The following is a 19164-nucleotide window of genomic DNA, read 5'->3' on the forward strand; positions in this document are numbered from 1 at the left end:
CTATTTATAACTAAAATGTTTTGAATTTTTTTTGAGTTTTTGTTTGTTCCCTTTTATTTTATTGAATCATTTAATTTAGTTTTTTATTAAATTCTAACTAAGAAAGTTTATTTTTATATATTTTTTTTTTTAATTCTAAATCTATCCAAAATCCATAATAAACATATTGCTTCGATACTAATGAAATTGTTCACAGTATTTTAATAATTTTATCATGATAAAAATTTCATTGTTTCTATTTGGTTGTAGTAATAATATTTTACATTTCATTGTTTACGAAAATGTTTTATTGTTTATTCGTATTGTTTTATTGTCATTTTGTTGTTCAAGTCCTGAAATATTAAAACTGGTTGATAAGACATATTTGTTTTGAATATATTTGACAAAATACAAGGTTTACCAAAAGTATGAACATAGATGGATAACTTCTAAGAATAAGAATTGAATTTAGCGCCACGAACGAAATTATTACACTGAAAAAAAATAATATAATCACAACCTCATGTCGAAGTTGATCGTTTCATATTGAAATAAAGGAAAAATACTTTCAAGCAATTGCCTGACGATTTGTATTTATAAGAGAATGGGATTGAATTTAAAATATAAATTCATTGATACAAAATCACTAAAGTTAAATAACCAAATTATTATTTCTATGAAAGAGATTGATTTTCGTTTAAAGTCATGCATTTTATTGATGGAAAATAAAATTTTGTACTTAGTTGGAATATAGGTACATATAATCGTGTAAATAAAGCGAATCGATGAATTAAAACAAAATTTCTTTGCGTTTGCTTTAAATAGAGAATTTGGTTATTATGATCGCATATCCATCATGTCTAGTCTCTATGTGATTGAGCCAACTACATGGAGATTGTTGTTACTGACTTACAGAAAGTTTGAAATAAATTTATTGACCATTCTTATAATATAAACCATATTTTTTGGTATAATTGAACAGTAAATTCAATAGTATTGCTATGTCACTAGTTCAAATCCGACTCGAAAAAAATTTTTTTTATAAACCTATTAGCAGGTATAAACCTTTTATTTTTTTACCTGCTCATGTAATTGTGACAATCACATAAGTATTTTGTTATAATATTTATAAGTGGTAGAACTAATAAAAAATATTTTCATACAAACAACTCATGCGTTTGTGTCAACTTTACCACTCAACCCCGTGGGGAAGTTGTATCAAATCCGTGGTACCTATCGCCATATTTGATATCGCGATGAGGTAAAAACAACCTCATATCGGTTGGTATTAAGAATTTTTTTCCGTGTATAGAAAAAGATATTTCCATGTGCGGCGCAAAATTCAATTCTGCACCCAACGAATAAAGGAATGGAAAAATTATTGGGATATTATAACATGATGACTCTCTATTTGACTTGAAACTTAGAAACTCACTTTCTTAATAAAAGATTTGATTTCTTTGGAAAGAAATATGACTTTTGTTTAGTACAGTTTTCCCTAAATTTTAATTTCTTGAGTTCTTGAATAAGAAACAAGTAAATAACGAATTTCTTTAAAAAATTTTTTATTGACTTTTTTATTTTATACTAAAATACAAGGCGGAGAACGCGTAAACTAAAAATAAGCATTTATTTTAATAAGCTCTTAGGATTTATTCATTTTTTAACTACTCTTATGGTTTCATTAAAATATTATTAGGTAATATCAAAATCAAAACATTGTACAAAACTTTTGAAAAACTTTAAGGGGGTTAATAAAAGAAATCAACAATAGATAGATAGAATAATATAATTTTAAAAATAAGTTTGATATTTTTCTCCAAAAATACAAATCTTCATTTTCCACTTAAAAGAATGAGTTAGAAATAAGAAATAATTTTCTTTTTTTTTGACTGAAAATAATTTTCAAGACCAACTACAAAGTCACCATGTTATACTACATTGACACTTTTGGAATACCTTGTATATTAATTACAGTATACTTGGCGTTCATAACAAAACCCTGTCATTTCGAATATATCGAGAAATAGATATTAAATTACAAAATAGATTCCAATATTTGTACAGTTAGCAAACATAAATTTGTTTTTTAATTTTTTACAGTTAGTTTTAATTTTTAACAATTTACACGAATAAATTACTTTTGATTCTAGTTTTAGTTTAATATTTATTTCTTGTGGGTATCGGAGATGGACAGTCTTCGTGTATGCTCTGGTCCGTATAGGTATAATTGGTTACAATTAATAACAATTGATTCCGATATTTATTAATTTGTTATTATAATAACCAACTTATTCTTTTTGCCAGACAAACTTTGAAATTGAATTTTTTCAATTTAAATTTTTTGACTGGTTTCACGGTAGGTAACTACAAAGTTTTATTATTGTAACCTTTACAGAATTTTATTTGTTTATTAATTGTAAAATAACTTGAAATATGATAATTATGTTTTGATTATTGAAGGCCAAATTATGTTTTCATAGTTCACAGTTCATTATTTTCATTTTTAAAATATCATTGAGTAAAAGATCTGAGAACAAAACGAGTAGTTCCACACTAAATTTTATTAAACAACTTAACAAGGCGGCATTTGCATTATGTCAGTACGGCCATTTACCAACCTGTTTTGCTATGTGCGTTCATAAAGAAACAGTATGTAAAATATCGATCCTAGGAAAAAATTGATAAGAACCAAAATTTTACGAAATTTAATTTCAAATAACTTGGGTCATTAACATTGTTTGTATGAAATTGATAATAAACGAGTAATGCAACAAACAAGAATTCATGATCACCTTTTTTCGGGTCTTAATCGAAAAATATCGATCCTAAGATAAAATTAAACGTCAGGCCCATACTGGTTGGCGATACCCACAATACTTCTTGTGGATAGCCCTATTCAATACTACAATATTACTTTTGCTTTTATAGATCCTATACATTTGTCACTATACCAAACCAGCATTGTAGTAAAAGCCATACATTTCTTAATGTGTACCGACTCACTCAGACTGGTGATCATAATATTGCAATAATAATTATATTCTTAAGATTAAAAACGTTCTGAATCGCTCGTTTACTGAGTTAACACTCACTAGCGAATCTTATCTGACTTTCTTAGGTATTTTCAAAAACCACAGGCAATAAAGAAAGTTATAGATAGTACATCCACCTAAAAAGAAATTTATTTTGATATCCTATACATCCTTAACGAGTTAAGTCTGTGTTAGTTATACTTTTCAATTTTGAGAATTTCTCGAATCATATTAGAAAATTTATTCTTATTAGAAAATATTTTTGTCTGTAAACTATATCTTCTATCCATGAATTTTGATTCACTCCGTATTACTTAGACATTGTATAATTAAATTCCAAAAGTTATCACAATTGATTTTATTACACTAATAACAGTTACCTACATGCTTCGCTGAACCTCTCCTACCCTCATTTATTCTCACCATCCATAATACTCGAAATATATGTTACTTTTTATTATGAAAACAAATTACTTTGCAACAACTAGTGTCGTTATAAATTATCGCATTAGTGCTATTTTGATTTATGAACTATATTATTGTGAAGTTTCATTAAAATCCATTCAGTAGTTTTTGGGTGAAAGAATAACATAATCTAGACATCCATCCTAACAAACTTTCACGATTATAATATAAAAAGAGATTATTAAAAGACTGTAAATAGTATGGCATGATTCAGACCAATTGTCTATGCTATAAAGGAGATCCCATAAACAACGATTTTGTTCCCATTTGCAGCTTCCATTTTAATACGAAAAGATCAAGCCTATGATCGCCAAGACAATATATCAAAAATAGATCTTACTAATTAGTACATTACTTTTTATATATTTATATTATAAAATGTCATGCCTTTTTGACCACAGCATGTGCCCAAGAAGTACACAAACGTACACCCAAAAAACATTACAAATTTTGAAGAAAAAAAATCAAATTCAATTCCTATTATTAGTCCTATCATCAATGTGAATAAGGTAATCGGAATACTTTATCGAAAACAGTAAGAATTATAGTAAAAAATATTTCCTTAGCCTACAAAAAATTATTCATGAAGTTTTATAATTGATTTCCATGTAGAATTTTATCCACTACAACCATATCTGTATCCAAATCCGTAAAATCTCACTATAAGCTCTCTTTTTTCACACGCGAATTTCGTTTTGCTATTTGTACCGCTATTTTGTAATGGTTAAAATCGATGAATTTGTACTTGAATGTTCACATCAAAACAGATATGGAAGGAAAAATAAAGATAGCCGTAAGTCACGCGGACAGGACACAATAACAGCGCAGCTCTTGCCATTTCCGAGCTTTCAACCTTCAATTTTTAGTTGTATTAAAATTATTTTACTTTTACGTCGTTAATATGATCCTGGTGGTATGCCTCATCTCAAGAAAATTTCCAGGGAAAAGGATATCTCCGTTAGTCACGCAAAAAAGGATGCAAATTTCAAAAGCAGCACGCAGCCAGTAAATGACAATTCACAACTTACTGTTGTGAAATTCGGTACTATTTCGCAAAGTTTCGAAAAACGGAAGAACTAATACACGGTAAGATATTTTTTGTGGATATAATCACTATATCAGTATTGGTGTGAACGCAATGCTCATTTGACCATTGAGGGAACAGTAACATCAGCAATAAAGAAGGCTTATGAATCAATACAGTAAGGGCCTCAGACCCATTCTGGTAGGCGATACTACAATACGTCTGATGGATAGCCCTATTCAATACTGTATAAAATTACTTTCTGCTAACATAGATACTACAGTATTTGTCTCTATACCATACCAGCATTGTAGTAAACGCCATATTATTCTTACCGTGTACTAGAATAAATATTTAAAACACGGAAATAAAGTAGAATTTCGGTATAGAATTAAAATCAGTAAGCAATGTTATCGATGTAATTTATGCAAAGTGCTTTTTTACTAAATCAAATTTAGTGAAAGAAAAAAGGTCACTGCAAATATGTTATATTTTACATATGAAGTAAATATAAAATTACATTCAGGTTACTTTTTAGGCTCATGGCAGAAAATAAATGCATATGTAATAATAAATATTACACACAGATAAAAAAGAATTTTTTTGTATGTTAAAATAGGTAGCTCAAATGATTAAAATCCATTCAAGAGGGACGAATGTATCTTCGTCCGCATGGTGCAAGAGATGGTATGTTATATAGTGGAAGAGCTATTGGTGTGCAAGCAATGTGTTAAACGAACGGACACACAAAAGAGGATAGAATTTCTCCACCTTAGTGCGCTGGGTGATCATTCACGATATACTGAACCAGAGCACACACACCATCACAAACAACTATACTGAATATTGATTTCCCTGTAGAGAGGATGTCTGCCCCGCCATTAGTCTAGGCTCCGTGCACCAAGCACCATTTCGTAGTATACGTTATACACAGTTTATAAGTGTATTGGTAGACAATGTGGTTCTTGATAAGATCCACCGTAAATCTATATGTATGTACATTACTACATCAAAATAATTAAAGGATAATTTTAGACATCAAATTTTACGGACATTCTAAAAAGCTGTACCTTACGAAAAATTATCGAATCTTGATATCTAAAGCTCCCTAGAAAGAAAAATTTCATCGATCGAAATTTTCAATATATCTTTACGTTTCAAGGTTAGGACAGGGCTTGAACACCAATTTGGAAAATAAGTTTGTGTGTGTGTATGTGTGAACGTACGTACATCCGTAAAAATTTTTTTCGTTTCGATATCGCGTGAACGAAGAATGATATCGACTTCGTTGAAGTGTCGATCAAAGCGCATTATTGGCAATAGGATCCGAAATCAATTTCAAAATATTCGACCGAGTTCTTTCGAGTCGGGAGAGCTTTTTCTAAAACCTTTTCCTGATCGATATCGCGCTAAAAAATTATCTCGATTACGTTGGGTTGACGATCGAAGCGTATCAACGGCTATATGGTTCGGAAAAAATTTTCTTAAATTCAGCCTAGCCGTTTCAAGTCGGTCGAGTTTTTATTATTTTTATTTTTTATAATTTTTTATTATGCTGGGAAGTTATTCGTGTGGAACTCAAGGGTCGCACCAGACTCTACCCACGACTTGTTAATACAGTTTGAAACCATTACAAACTCATTTACATTATAGTATAATTGTAATTTGTATAATTCAATTGTGCGTCGTCATATGAAGTTGGAAAATCCCAGGGATTTTATCCAAATCTCAAACCTCAAAAATTTTCGATTATACATTTTTACAGGACACACTTTCCGTTGCTTTTAATTTATTAAACTACAAAATTTTAGAGATAAAATATGATTATTTTACTCACTGACAATTTCTAGGAATTTTCTTCCGACTGCAAATGTATTTTATTATTTCTAGAAATATACTTCATTACGATAAAACCTAATTAATATGCTATGTTTTCTATCTAATTACGAATAGAAATATCATCTAAAATATGTAAGTCGACAGAGTGTATAAAAATAAGTGTCCGCAGCTTTGAGATTCTATTCCTGACATCAGATAGTCAAATCGATAGTCGATCCAAATTTAAAGTGATGAGTGAAATTTGTGATGGTTGCTCTGAAAAGACTGTTTTCGGACCCATGTTCATTTAAACGTTTTCAAGGTTCCATGTCAGGAATAAATACCCAAAGCAAAGGACATATTTGTATACACCCTATAACCGAATTTATCAGAAACGGTTACCACCTTAAAAAAAAAGTTTCCAACAATGTTTGTAAATTTAAAGATTTCTTCTGTTTTAACGACTGCCAAAAATTGAAATTAATAAAATATTTTATTCATTTTTTTATAAATCTATTTGATCTTTAAAGAAATGTTTTAAACAAAAAATTTGGGCTATTTTTTGGCTCAGCGGATTTTTACGTAACTATGTCCAAGCAAAATTCATGGCATTTTTAGTAATTCGTCAATGAGCAAAACAAATTTGCTTACAGCAATTTTTTGTAAGACGAGATATTTCGGGTGGTAATCGTTACTAGCCCACCCGGTATATTAGTATTATTATGACGATTATGTAAAATTATTCGAGTAATATTATTTCTCATTCGATATAACAGTTTTCATATATACATGTAGGTACATCAAAACATTTTAGTCGAATTTAGAAACAAACCGCGGTAAGTGCCATCCTTAGAAGCCAAATCAATAACTTTCTTATTAGTAAAATAATTGTATTCGTTTGTCTCTAAGTCTTTCAGTTCAAATGAAATGCAGTGAATAATAAAATAATGCGAAAGCATATAAAAGGCAAGATAATAGGCGCTAGGTAAACTAACACAAGAATGTGCGCAAATAAGGAAACGGGATAAAATACTATGAAGAATGTTTTACAACAAGGGATTTGTTAAGGATTAAGTATTAACATGAGACATTTCGCTACCTTGAGCTTTGAAGAAGGGCAGGGCGTAGACTGAGCTGTCTCTCAGTCACAAATTGGGAATTATTTGTCACCTTATTTAAGGTCGTTTATTTTAACTGGTACTGATAATTTATTTGTGTCATAAGAATTTTAAACATAAGTCTTGTATCCAGGTAGAATATTTTCGTTATCCACTCTGTAAATAAAGTTAAACACATGGATTTAGTATAGGTACTATTTATGGTTATATTTGACTGTTTGTGTTTTAATAAAAGGTTTCACGGATGGAATTCGATTGATTTTCTTTTAGAATTCAGATTTCATAATATTAAATTAACTGTGAATATGATTTTAATATTTAGTTGTAGCTCGCAAACAATTTAAATTCTATACCTGTGCTGTATAATAACTCTTAAAATTAGGTCATTCAAAACCATATATAGCACAATATTCACAAGAAAAAGTTTTCTGATGCATGCGAGAAGTGCAAATAATTTCTAAAAATAATCAATCCAAATAATTTCTCAATATTTTAATTTGCTCTTCTAATTATCCAATCTAAAGTATTAATTTAAATTTATAAACACCAAAAATGATTTATTCTTACAATAGGTACGAAGTCAACTTAGGTCCCAAACTTTTAGAAATATTAAGCAAGCCAATAAGTAACTACAATAGAGTTTTTTGAAAGTAAGTTATAAGGAACATAAGTGTATTTTCTAGTTTATTATATCATGTATACATGAAATATATCAAGGTATACTAAGTCTAGTCCGAAGTTTGTAACGCTTAAAAATATTGATGCCACGAACAAAATTTTGGAAAAGCTGTTCATAAAATCACCTAATTAGCCCATTTACGATTGTCCGTTTGTCTATCTGTCTGTCCGTAAACACGATAACTCAAAAACGAAAAGAGATAAGATGCTGAAATTTTTACAGGGTGGTCAGGACGTAAAAAGTAAAGTTAAGTTTTGTAAGACCCATCTAGTAAGCCGTTAGAGATAGAAATTAAAATGAAAAAAAAAGTCGTTACAAAAAAATTAACAACTTTTGTTTGACACATTTTTTCGTAAACATCACCGTTTATCCGTGAGGAGGTTTCAACATTATATAGTATGTATTATATGGAAATATCAAATGTATGTGTGTGATACCACATTTGTGTTATATCTACACGATTACGTAATCAACACTTTTCGTATTCACTTGTTTCTTAAAAAAAATATCAAACTTTGATGTCCAGCAAAATGTGCGTTCATTGATTTCAACTACGGAGGGAATATAAAAACTGTTTTCAAATTTGAGCCAATGAGTAAAATGTTTTAATTTTACCATGTCTTCAAGGCTTTAGATAACATTCTCAGATATTTTCATTTGATTTAAAATGATTATGTATTCGATATACAAAACTGTATTGTCACAATCAGGTCACAGCCTTTGACACGATCAGACAACCCTTTCCCACGAGCCCTTTTTTATCCGCACTTTTTTATCACCCTTGTTAGCAATAAATACACAAATTTTATATTTGCAACAAGATTTTGTTAATAATTCCCTTTCACATTACTCTTACAACTCATTTTCTCTCAACTCGTTCTCAAAGTTAAGCTAAGAATAAGGAATTTGTAAACAATTCAATTCCAACTTTATTGTGTGAGAAACAAGATAAAATAGACAATTGATTGAATTTCAATCACCTCATAATATCGATTATTATCTACACCAGAGGAATTTTTTGTAATCGTTCTCCGCTAGTAGAAAATACACAAATTCGCAACTTTAATCATCATATGTAATCAAAAATGCTTTTATTTAAAATGGATAACACAGCTTTAAAACAGAAAAATAATACTAAATCCATAGAAGGTAATACTGCTAATAGGGACTATTCATGTATTTTTTTTATATTTTTAATCATTGATTACACCGTTATAACATAGTAAAAAATATAAATACTGTATAAAAATGCTGTAATTAAGTGTAAAAAGTATTTAAAATAGAGAATAATTTTGAAATGTTTAAACACAGTCCTTTTGGCGCTCTCTGTTGATGGCGTATTGAAATGTGACCTGCCAGTTCTTGACAGTTCAATGTACTGTTTACTACAAGTGTAATACCCACGTATGTAGTAATTATAGTATATATCCATGGTAATACCATACAAAATATAAGTAATTAATACCAAACAGTATGTCAACAAGTCTGAAAAGCCATATACCATGACGTCACGTCCGTTTTAAAATTGGAATTTCCGTTTTAGAAATTTGAGTTTCTCTCCCTGAATTTGTAATTTTAATAATAAAGTTTAAGTAATTAAAAAGATATTAATTACTAAAATAATTTAAAATTTTAGTTGAAATGTCCAGCCAATAAAGTTACGGAAAAAAATATTTGAACCAAAATTAAATTTCATAAATATTTTCTATTGACTATGTAATAAAAATTTAAACGGGATCTTATAACATAATTTACAATCATAGAAAATAAATCACATTTTCCTCTACCCAGTTTCCACATTAATCAAATGGTTAATTCCAATTCCATACTTGTATGAATTAAAATAAACATTAAAAGCAGAGACATGTCATTGAATTAAAATGAAAGAGGATTTTTAAGAATATATTTTTACACCTGATACTATTCAACTCGAAATAAACTGTATTTATTTATAATCTAAAAAATTGATTGAAACGATATAAATAAAATTTTGTTTCATTGTTCACAGTGCTATCTGTTACAAGACTTACTTACATACAAATGGTAGGTATGTAAATAACGATTCCTTAGTAATTTTATACACGTTGATTAAATATAGCAATTAAATGACTAAAATGTTTTCTTATATTCAATCCAGTATATTTTTAACATATAGTCATCGTCTAGCTTAACTTAGTGGACAAAATGTCTTTAGAAGCTTCGTTGACTATCGGTTTTAATTTTGAGAATTTCTTGAAAAAAAATAGACCGCATATCATTCGTTCATTTTTTTAAATTTTAAAATAGTGACGTGAAAAATTGTAGTTTCATAACATTATAGAGAAACTTTCAAAAATATACAGTGTGTCGCATTTAAGATAAAGACATGCTAATATTTTCGTTATTTATTCCTATAAATTATATCCTTGCGCAGTCATGTAGGGTGATGGGTCTCATTTTTTGAGATTCTTAACCGAAATCAAAACTTTAAAGCCAGCCCTTCTACATTTTGACAGATAGGGCCAATTCTTAATATTTGGCCTAGCGTCAGAGATGGTTAGAGATATCGAAAGAAAATTCATTGGAAAAAGTTGCTAAGGATATTTTTTATACCCATATACCGACTTTCATGACAAAATTTGCATTTTTAATTTTTGCATTATTTTGGTATCCACTGATTATACTTCTATCCATATTAAGTTATTGAAATATTTGATTATTTGACTTTTAAATTATCAATTTGTCCAGTTTTCACATTCTTAACACACTAGTTATAATTTAAAAAAATTAACCTTTATAACTAATGTGCTAAGGAATATAAAAACTGGAAAAATTGATAATTTAATAGTGTTATTTATGTATTCAAATATTTTAATAAACTCAATAATTTTGAGTAAAGAAAAAATAAAAAATACGAACTTTGTCATGAAAATCGGTATATGATTATAAAATAATATTCTAAGCAATTTTTTTCAATAGTTTTTATTCATAGTTAGAGATAATCTCTGACGCTAGACAAAATATTAAGAATCGGCCTTATTTGTCAATTTGTAGTAGGCTGGGTTTAAAGTTTTGATTTCGGTTAAGTAGGTATCTTAAAAAATGAGATCCATCACCCCTATGACTGTGCAAAATTTCAAATCGATAGACTTTTGATACCCTCCCTTTTCCTTTATTTTCGCGGTATTTCATACATAAAATTCCATTAACAAAAGACGTTTTTTTCTTTTTTAAACATAGTATGGTTTTTTGCAAACTTTTAAATTTTGTATAACTTTTAATTATTATTAATTGTAAAGCCTATTTCGGCCAGAATAACGTAACGTAACGTAAATTTTGTTAAAATAAATTTCGATTTTTGCCCCAATTCCTAGATCAGTTTTTTGTATTTTTAAAATACGTATTTTCGACTACCAAGTAATCATCAGTAAGAATTAGCTAGTGAATGTTACTCTTTGCTAATTTGGTGGCGGACTGCACACTGTTACATTCGTGTTTTTACAATTTATACTGTTCACAGTATCTGTCAAATTGTATTGTCAGTGGCGCTAGCCAATCAACTGCCATCAGTTGACTAGTCTGGCCAATGAGCATGATACTTGTGCGCAGGCCCATTCGAGTATTTTTTGACGTTTAAAATAATAAATTACAAATCTAACCTAAATTAAAAAACTATAAATAAATCATAAAAATAAATAATCCTTTATTTTTATAACGTATTGACAATTTTTAGAAATTCAACCTTGATTTTGCAATTTTTATTAAATCCGAATTTGGAATAGGTCCTTTGTCCAAGTTCATTGCTTCATTACCCATCTTTTGAATGAAGATGCTTTCATAAGCGTCTAATTCGCAAGGATTGGGTACTGATTTTAAGAGCTTAAGGTTTGATTTGTCGATTTTGTGGTCGTTTTCGATAACGTGAGCGGCTACACATGATTTTTCAATTCTTCCATATTTTAAATGGCCCATATGTTCTTTGAATCTTGTGATAATTTGTCTTCTACTTTGACCTACATACTTCTTCGAACAATTTTGACATCCAATGCAATATATTCCCGATTGTTGTTCCTTGTTGATTTTATCTTTGGGATTTCCAAGTAATTGTTTTAATTTTGTTCGACTAATGGGTGCTATTTTTAGGTTATGTTCTCCAAGTTCTTTTGTTAATTTGTTGACGTATGGTTGAAAATATGTAAGTTTGCACCATTTCTTTTTATCGATGCTGTTTTGTTCTGGTTTCAAGGTTGTTGAATTGTTCCTTTGGATTCTTAATTTTGTTTTTCGGATCATATTCTTGATTATTTTTGGATCAAACCCGTTGTATATTGCAACTTGGTGGATGTGTTTTAATTCTTTAAAATAATTTCTGGTTGATAATGGTATTTTAATTAATCGGTTCACTAGGAAGTTGAAAATGGCTAGTTTGTGTTGTGGTGGGCTGTTTGAATCTGCTGTGATGTACCTTTCAGTGTGTGTTGGTTTCCTGTATATGTCAAAATCTAGTTTCTTAGAATTTGTGTTTTTGGAAATTCTAATGTCAAGGAACGGAATCGAACCGTCCTTTTCGATTTCTGTTGTGAAATCAATTGAAGGGTACATGTTGTTCAGCTTGTTAAGAAAATCTTGTGGATTTTCTTTTTCTGTGTCAAAAATTGTGAAGATGTCATCAACATACCTGTACCAGACAGCGGGAAAATAACTGAATTGTTGTTTGGCTTGTTCTTCGAGGTCTGACATGAAGATGTTGCTCAAGAATGGAGATAATGGATTGCCCATAGACGTTCCAAATGTTTGTTTGTAGTATTTACCTTCGAAGGTAAATACATTTTGTCTCATGCATAGACGTGTTAATTTTACCAATTCTGTTACTTCATCCATATGTAAACCTTGATTTTTAAGCCATTTTTCCAACGCCTTTATTGCTTCTGGTATTGGAACACTGGGATACAAAGCTTTGACATCAAATGACATTAGAACTGCACTTGGTGCCAATTCTGTATCTTTTATTTTGTTAATTAAATCAATACTATTTTTGACGGAAGACGAATCTGATTCGTTATTTAATGTTTGAAATTTGTTTACTAGCCATTTTGCAATCTTGTATGTTGGAGAATTTATACCTGAAACTATGGGTCGCATGGATCCGTCTTGTTTGTGTATTTTAGGTAAACAATACAGACGAGGTGTTACAGGATTCGAACACTGTAATTGAAATTTTAGTTGGTTGTTAATCAACTTTGGACATGCTTTTAAAGTGTCTTTTACATCGTTTACGAATGTGATTAATGGATCCGATCTTTGAACTCTGTATGGACCTTCGTTGAGCATTTTTTCTATTTTTGTTAAATAATCCTTTTTGTCCATTATGACGATTGAATTGCCCTTGTCTGCCTTCAGGTAGTGAACATCCTTTTCTTTTAATGATTTTATTACTTTGCTATGGGTATCTTGTCGACTGTTGTGTGGTTTGGAATTTTTTATTATTTTTGTACAATTTTTTCTAATTTGGTTTTTGGTTGCTTCATCTAATGCTTTGATTCCTGTTTCAATATCCACAGCTATATTTACGGACGGACATTCGTTTTTCTGGATTGAAAAATTCAATCCTTTGTTTAATAGATTAATCTCATCATCTGAGAATTTGATATTGGTTGTATTATGGACGAGCTGTTGATCTTTGAATATTGATTCTGGTTTTTTATTTTTGTTTTTTAGCATTTTTAGTTTTTTGTACAATTTTGTTGTTTTTGTTTTGAGTTTATGTTTTATGACTATTTGAATTTGCCTAAACCAAATGAGCCAGTTATCGAATTCAAAATTATTTAAATTTTTTGTCATCATTAAGTGGAACTTATAAGTTTCCAATTCCAAATTACTTCGTTTTGCATAAAGGGACTTAATTTCTAAATTAAGCCACTTTTGTTTCGCAGCTAATAATGATTTACTAGCTGCTCTGCTGTTTATGTTTGTTTTTATTTGGATAAAATTAGGAAAGATGCCGTTTAATTTGCACATTTTTAAAAAATGTATGTCTGCTGCCAATAAATGAAGTTTTTCCGCTAATTTGCGGAATTTATTATTCTCAGTTGGCCGGGAAGCCATTTTTAATATAAATATTATCGAAGATAATAAATGAGAACTCTAGGATATGTCGAAATAAATTTCGATTTTTGCCCCAATTCCTAGATCAGTTTTTTGTATTTTTAAAATACGTATTTTCGACTACCAAGTAGTCATCATCAGTAAGAATTAGCTAGTGAATGTTACTCTTTGCTAATTTGGTGGCGGACTGCACACTGTTACATTCGTGTTTTTACAATTTATACTGTTCACAGTATCTGTCAAATTGTATTGTCAGTGGCGCTAGCCAATCAACTGCCATCAGTTGACTAGTCTGGCCAATGAGCATGATACTTGTGCGCAGGCCCATTCGAGTATTTTTTGACGTTTAAAATAATAAATTACAAATCTAACCTAAATTAAAAAACTATAAATAAATCATAAAAATAAATAATCCTTTATTTTTATAACGTATTGACAATTTTTAGAAATTCAACCTTGATTTTGCAATTTTTATTAAATCCGAATTTGGAATAGGTCCTTTGTCCAAGTTCATTGCTTCATTACCAATACGTTATAAAAATAAAGGATTATTTATTTTTATGATTTATTTATAGTTTTTTAATTTAGGTTAGATTTGTAATTTATTATTTTAAACGTCAAAAAATACTCGAATGGGCCTGCGCACAAGTATCATGCTCATTGGCCAGACTAGTCAACTGATGGCAGTTGATTGGCTAGCGCCACTGACAATACAATTTGACAGATACTGTGAACAGTATAAATTGTAAAAACACGAATGTAACAGTGTGCAGTCCGCCACCAAATTAGCAAAGAGTAACATTCACTAGCTAATTCTTACTGATGATGACTACTTGGTAGTCGAAAATACGTATTTTAAAAATACAAAAAACTGATCTAGGAATTGGGGCAAAAATCGAAATTTATTTCGACATATCCTAGAGTTCTCATTTATTATCTTCGATAATATTTATATTAAAAATGGCTTCCCGGCCAACTGAGAATAATAAATTCCGCAAATTAGCGGAAAAACTTCATTTATTGGCAGCAGACATACATTTTTTAAAAATGTGCAAATTAAACGGCATCTTTCCTAATTTTATCCAAATAAAAACAAACATAAACAGCAGAGCAGCTAGTAAATCATTATTAGCTGCGAAACAAAAGTGGCTTAATTTAGAAATTAAGTCCCTTTATGCAAAACGAAGTAATTTGGAATTGGAAACTTATAAGTTCCACTTAATGATGACAAAAAATTTAAATAATTTTGAATTCGATAACTGGCTCATTTGGTTTAGGCAAATTCAAATAGTCATAAAACATAAACTCAAAACAAAAACAACAAAATTGTACAAAAAACTAAAAATGCTAAAAAACAAAAATAAAAAACCAGAATCAATATTCAAAGATCAACAGCTCGTCCATAATACAACCAATATCAAATTCTCAGATGATGAGATTAATCTATTAAACAAAGGATTGAATTTTTCAATCCAGAAAAACGAATGTCCGTCCGTAAATATAGCTGTGGATATTGAAACAGGAATCAAAGCATTAGATGAAGCAACCAAAAACCAAATTAGAAAAAATTGTACAAAAATAATAAAAAATTCCAAACCACACAACAGTCGACAAGATACCCATAGCAAAGTAATAAAATCATTAAAAGAAAAGGATGTTCACTACCTGAAGGCAGACAAGGGCAATTCAATCGTCATAATGGACAAAAAGGATTATTTAACAAAAATAGAAAAAATGCTCAACGAAGGTCCATACAGAGTTCAAAGATCGGATCCATTAATCACATTCGTAAACGATGTAAAAGACACTTTAAAAGCATGTCCAAAGTTGATTAACAACCAACTAAAATTTCAATTACAGTGTTCGAATCCTGTAACACCTCGTCTGTATTGTTTACCTAAAATACACAAACAAGACGGATCCATGCGACCCATAGTTTCAGGTATAAATTCTCCAACATACAAGATTGCAAAATGGCTAGTAAACAAATTTCAAACATTAAATAACGAATCAGATTCGTCTTCCGTCAAAAATAGTATTGATTTAATTAACAAAATAAAAGATACAGAATTGGCACCAAGTGCAGTTCTAATGTCATTTGATGTCAAAGCTTTGTATCCCAGTGTTCCAATACCAGAAGCAATAAAGGCGTTGGAAAAATGGCTTAAAAATCAAGGTTTACATATGGATGAAGTAACAGAATTGGTAAAATTAACACGTCTATGCATGAGACAAAATGTATTTACCTTCGAAGGTAAATACTACAAACAAACATTTGGAACGTCTATGGGCAATCCATTATCTCCATTCTTGAGCAACATCTTCATGTCAGACCTCGAAGAACAAGCCAAACAACAATTCAGTTATTTTCCCGCTGTCTGGTACAGGTATGTTGATGACATCTTCACAATTTTTGACACAGAAAAAGAAAATCCACAAGATTTTCTTAACAAGCTGAACAACATGTACCCTTCAATTGATTTCACAACAGAAATCGAAAAGGACGGTTCGATTCCGTTCCTTGACATTAGAATTTCCAAAAACACAAATTCTAAGAAACTAGATTTTGACATATACAGGAAACCAACACACACTGAAAGGTACATCACAGCAGATTCAAACAGCCCACCACAACACAAACTAGCCATTTTCAACTTCCTAGTGAACCGATTAATTAAAATACCATTATCAACCAGAAATTATTTTAAAGAATTAAAACACATCCACCAAGTTGCAATATACAACGGGTTTGATCCAAAAATAATCAAGAATATGATCCGAAAAACAAAATTAAGAATCCAAAGGAACAATTCAACAACCTTGAAACCAGAACAAAACAGCATCGATAAAAAGAAATGGTGCAAACTTACATATTTTCAACCATACGTCAACAAATTAACAAAAGAACTTGGAGAACATAACCTAAAAATAGCACCCATTAGTCGAACAAAATTAAAACAATTACTTGGAAATCCCAAAGATAAAATCAACAAGGAACAACAATCGGGAATATATTGCATTGGATGTCAAAATTGTTCGAAGAAGTATGTAGGTCAAAGTAGAAGACAAATTATCACAAGATTCAAAGAACATATGGGCCATTTAAAATATGGAAGAATTGAAAAATCATGTGTAGCCGCTCACGTTATCGAAAACGACCACAAAATCGACAAATCAAACCTTAAGCTCTTAAAATCAGTACCCAATCCTTGCGAATTAGACGCTTATGAAAGCATCTTCATTCAAAAGATGGGTAATGAAGCAATGAACTTGGACAAAGGACCTATTCCAAATTCGGATTTAATAAAAATTGCAAAATCAAGGTTGAATTTCTAAAAATTGTCAATACGTTATAAAAATAAAGGATTATTTATTTTTATGATTTATTTATAGTTTTTTAATTTAGGTTAGATTTGTAATTTATTATTTTAAACGTCAAAAAATACTCGAATGGGCCTGCGCACAAGTATCATGCTCATTGGCCAGACTAGTCAACTGATGGCAGTTGATTGGCTAGCGCCACTGACAATACAATTTGACAGATACTGTGAACAGTATAAATTGTAAAAACACGAATGTAACAGTGTGCAGTCCGCCACCAAATTAGCAAAGAGTAACATTCACTAGCTAATTCTTACTGATGATGACTACTTGGTAGTCGAAAATACGTATTTTAAAAATACAAAAAACTGATCTAGGAATTGGGGCAAAAATCGAAATTTATTTCGACATATCCTAGAGTTCTCATTTATTATCTTCGATAATATTTATAGTAAATTTTGTTAACCGTTAGAGATAAAACAAAAGTTTAAATGCCAAAAATGTTCCTTATAAAAAAATAAACAACTTTTGTTTGAAACATTTTTAATAAAAATCACTGTTTACCCACGAGAGTGCTAATTAGTTGCAAATCTTATGGTATGTATTAAAATGGGAATTTCAGTTACGTGTATGGCTATTTAAGAGTGGAAATCTTTCTTTATTTACAGGACGTGAAAAAAACAAACGATTGCGTCATCAACACTGTCTTTACATGGTATTTCAACGATTAAATCATTAAATTGATTGCTTTCACTTGTTTCTTGACTGGAATTTGACTAGATATATTGTAATACAGCAGCCTTAAAGAAGAGTTAGCATACATTGCAGTATTAAAAATGTATTATCGTATGTTATATAAACTCATCACATTTTAATAAAGAAAATCTGAACAGGAAATGTTCAATGACCTCCTTTGTGTTATCTTTCATCCGGAATATATTCCGGCGGAATGCGTGTCTATATTATATTCAAACATTGTATTACAACTGTATACTAACTATATTGGAAAGCGTACTATATTACATAAGTAAAAGGCACGGAAAACAAATGATGTTCACGTGGTATACCTACCTATGCTTTATCTCCTCACCATTCTATTCTCCTGTTAGCTAGCTAGAGCTATTATTGTCTTTATAATGTCGGCTCTATACACGTATACAACACAATAAGGTAACTTTTCTCTCTGACTGAGGGAATATGTAAAACGTATAATTGCATTTTATTATAGTTTGTTAGTCTTTTATATTCAGTTAAATATCGTTCATGGAATTGTGTTTCGATTAGAAATTTTTTAAACTCATATTTCAATATCAATAACGTTTAATAATTGTGATAGTACATTTATCGTTGGTATTAAAAACTTGTGATAGAAATATGTTCTCTAATATTAATTACCATTCTCAAATATTATTCAATAATCACATAAAATTATTAGCTAGTGCATTAAAACATAAATTTATATAAAATTATGTAGAGGTTAAGATTTACAAAGTGGAAGATTGTTTAACTCAAATGTTAAATATTTGACGCATTTACAGGGCTCGTGAGGAAATATTTCATCACTCGGCTAAAAATTACCGAACGGTTGACGTAAGTGCTGAAGGGTTAATTACGGGACATCAAAGTTTGGTAAACGGCAAA

The 19164-nt window shown here is 29.9% G+C and overlaps 2 protein-coding genes across 7 annotated transcripts in view; one reads left to right on the top strand and one right to left on the bottom strand.

The window, feature by feature from the left end:
- LOC123290869 (cAMP-specific 3',5'-cyclic phosphodiesterase) overlaps positions 1–19164 on the bottom strand; it is an 815770-nt gene that overhangs the window by 214213 nt on the left and 582393 nt on the right. The window lies entirely within an intron of this gene.
- The window catches only part of LOC123304411 (NADH-quinone oxidoreductase subunit F-like), a 78271-nt gene continuing 75007 nt past the window's right edge, over positions 15901–19164 (top strand). The window contains exons 1-3 of the mRNA XM_044886357.1: positions 15901–16589; positions 16998–17246; positions 19062–19147. Coding sequence (XP_044742292.1) covers positions 15901–16589; positions 16998–17246; positions 19062–19147 — 1024 coding nt within the window. The remainder of the gene's footprint in view (positions 16590–16997; positions 17247–19061; positions 19148–19164) is intronic.

Source organism: Chrysoperla carnea, chromosome 1 (genome assembly GCF_905475395.1).
Source record: "Chrysoperla carnea chromosome 1, inChrCarn1.1, whole genome shotgun sequence".
Lineage (NCBI taxonomy): Eukaryota > Metazoa > Arthropoda > Insecta > Neuroptera > Chrysopidae > Chrysoperla > Chrysoperla carnea.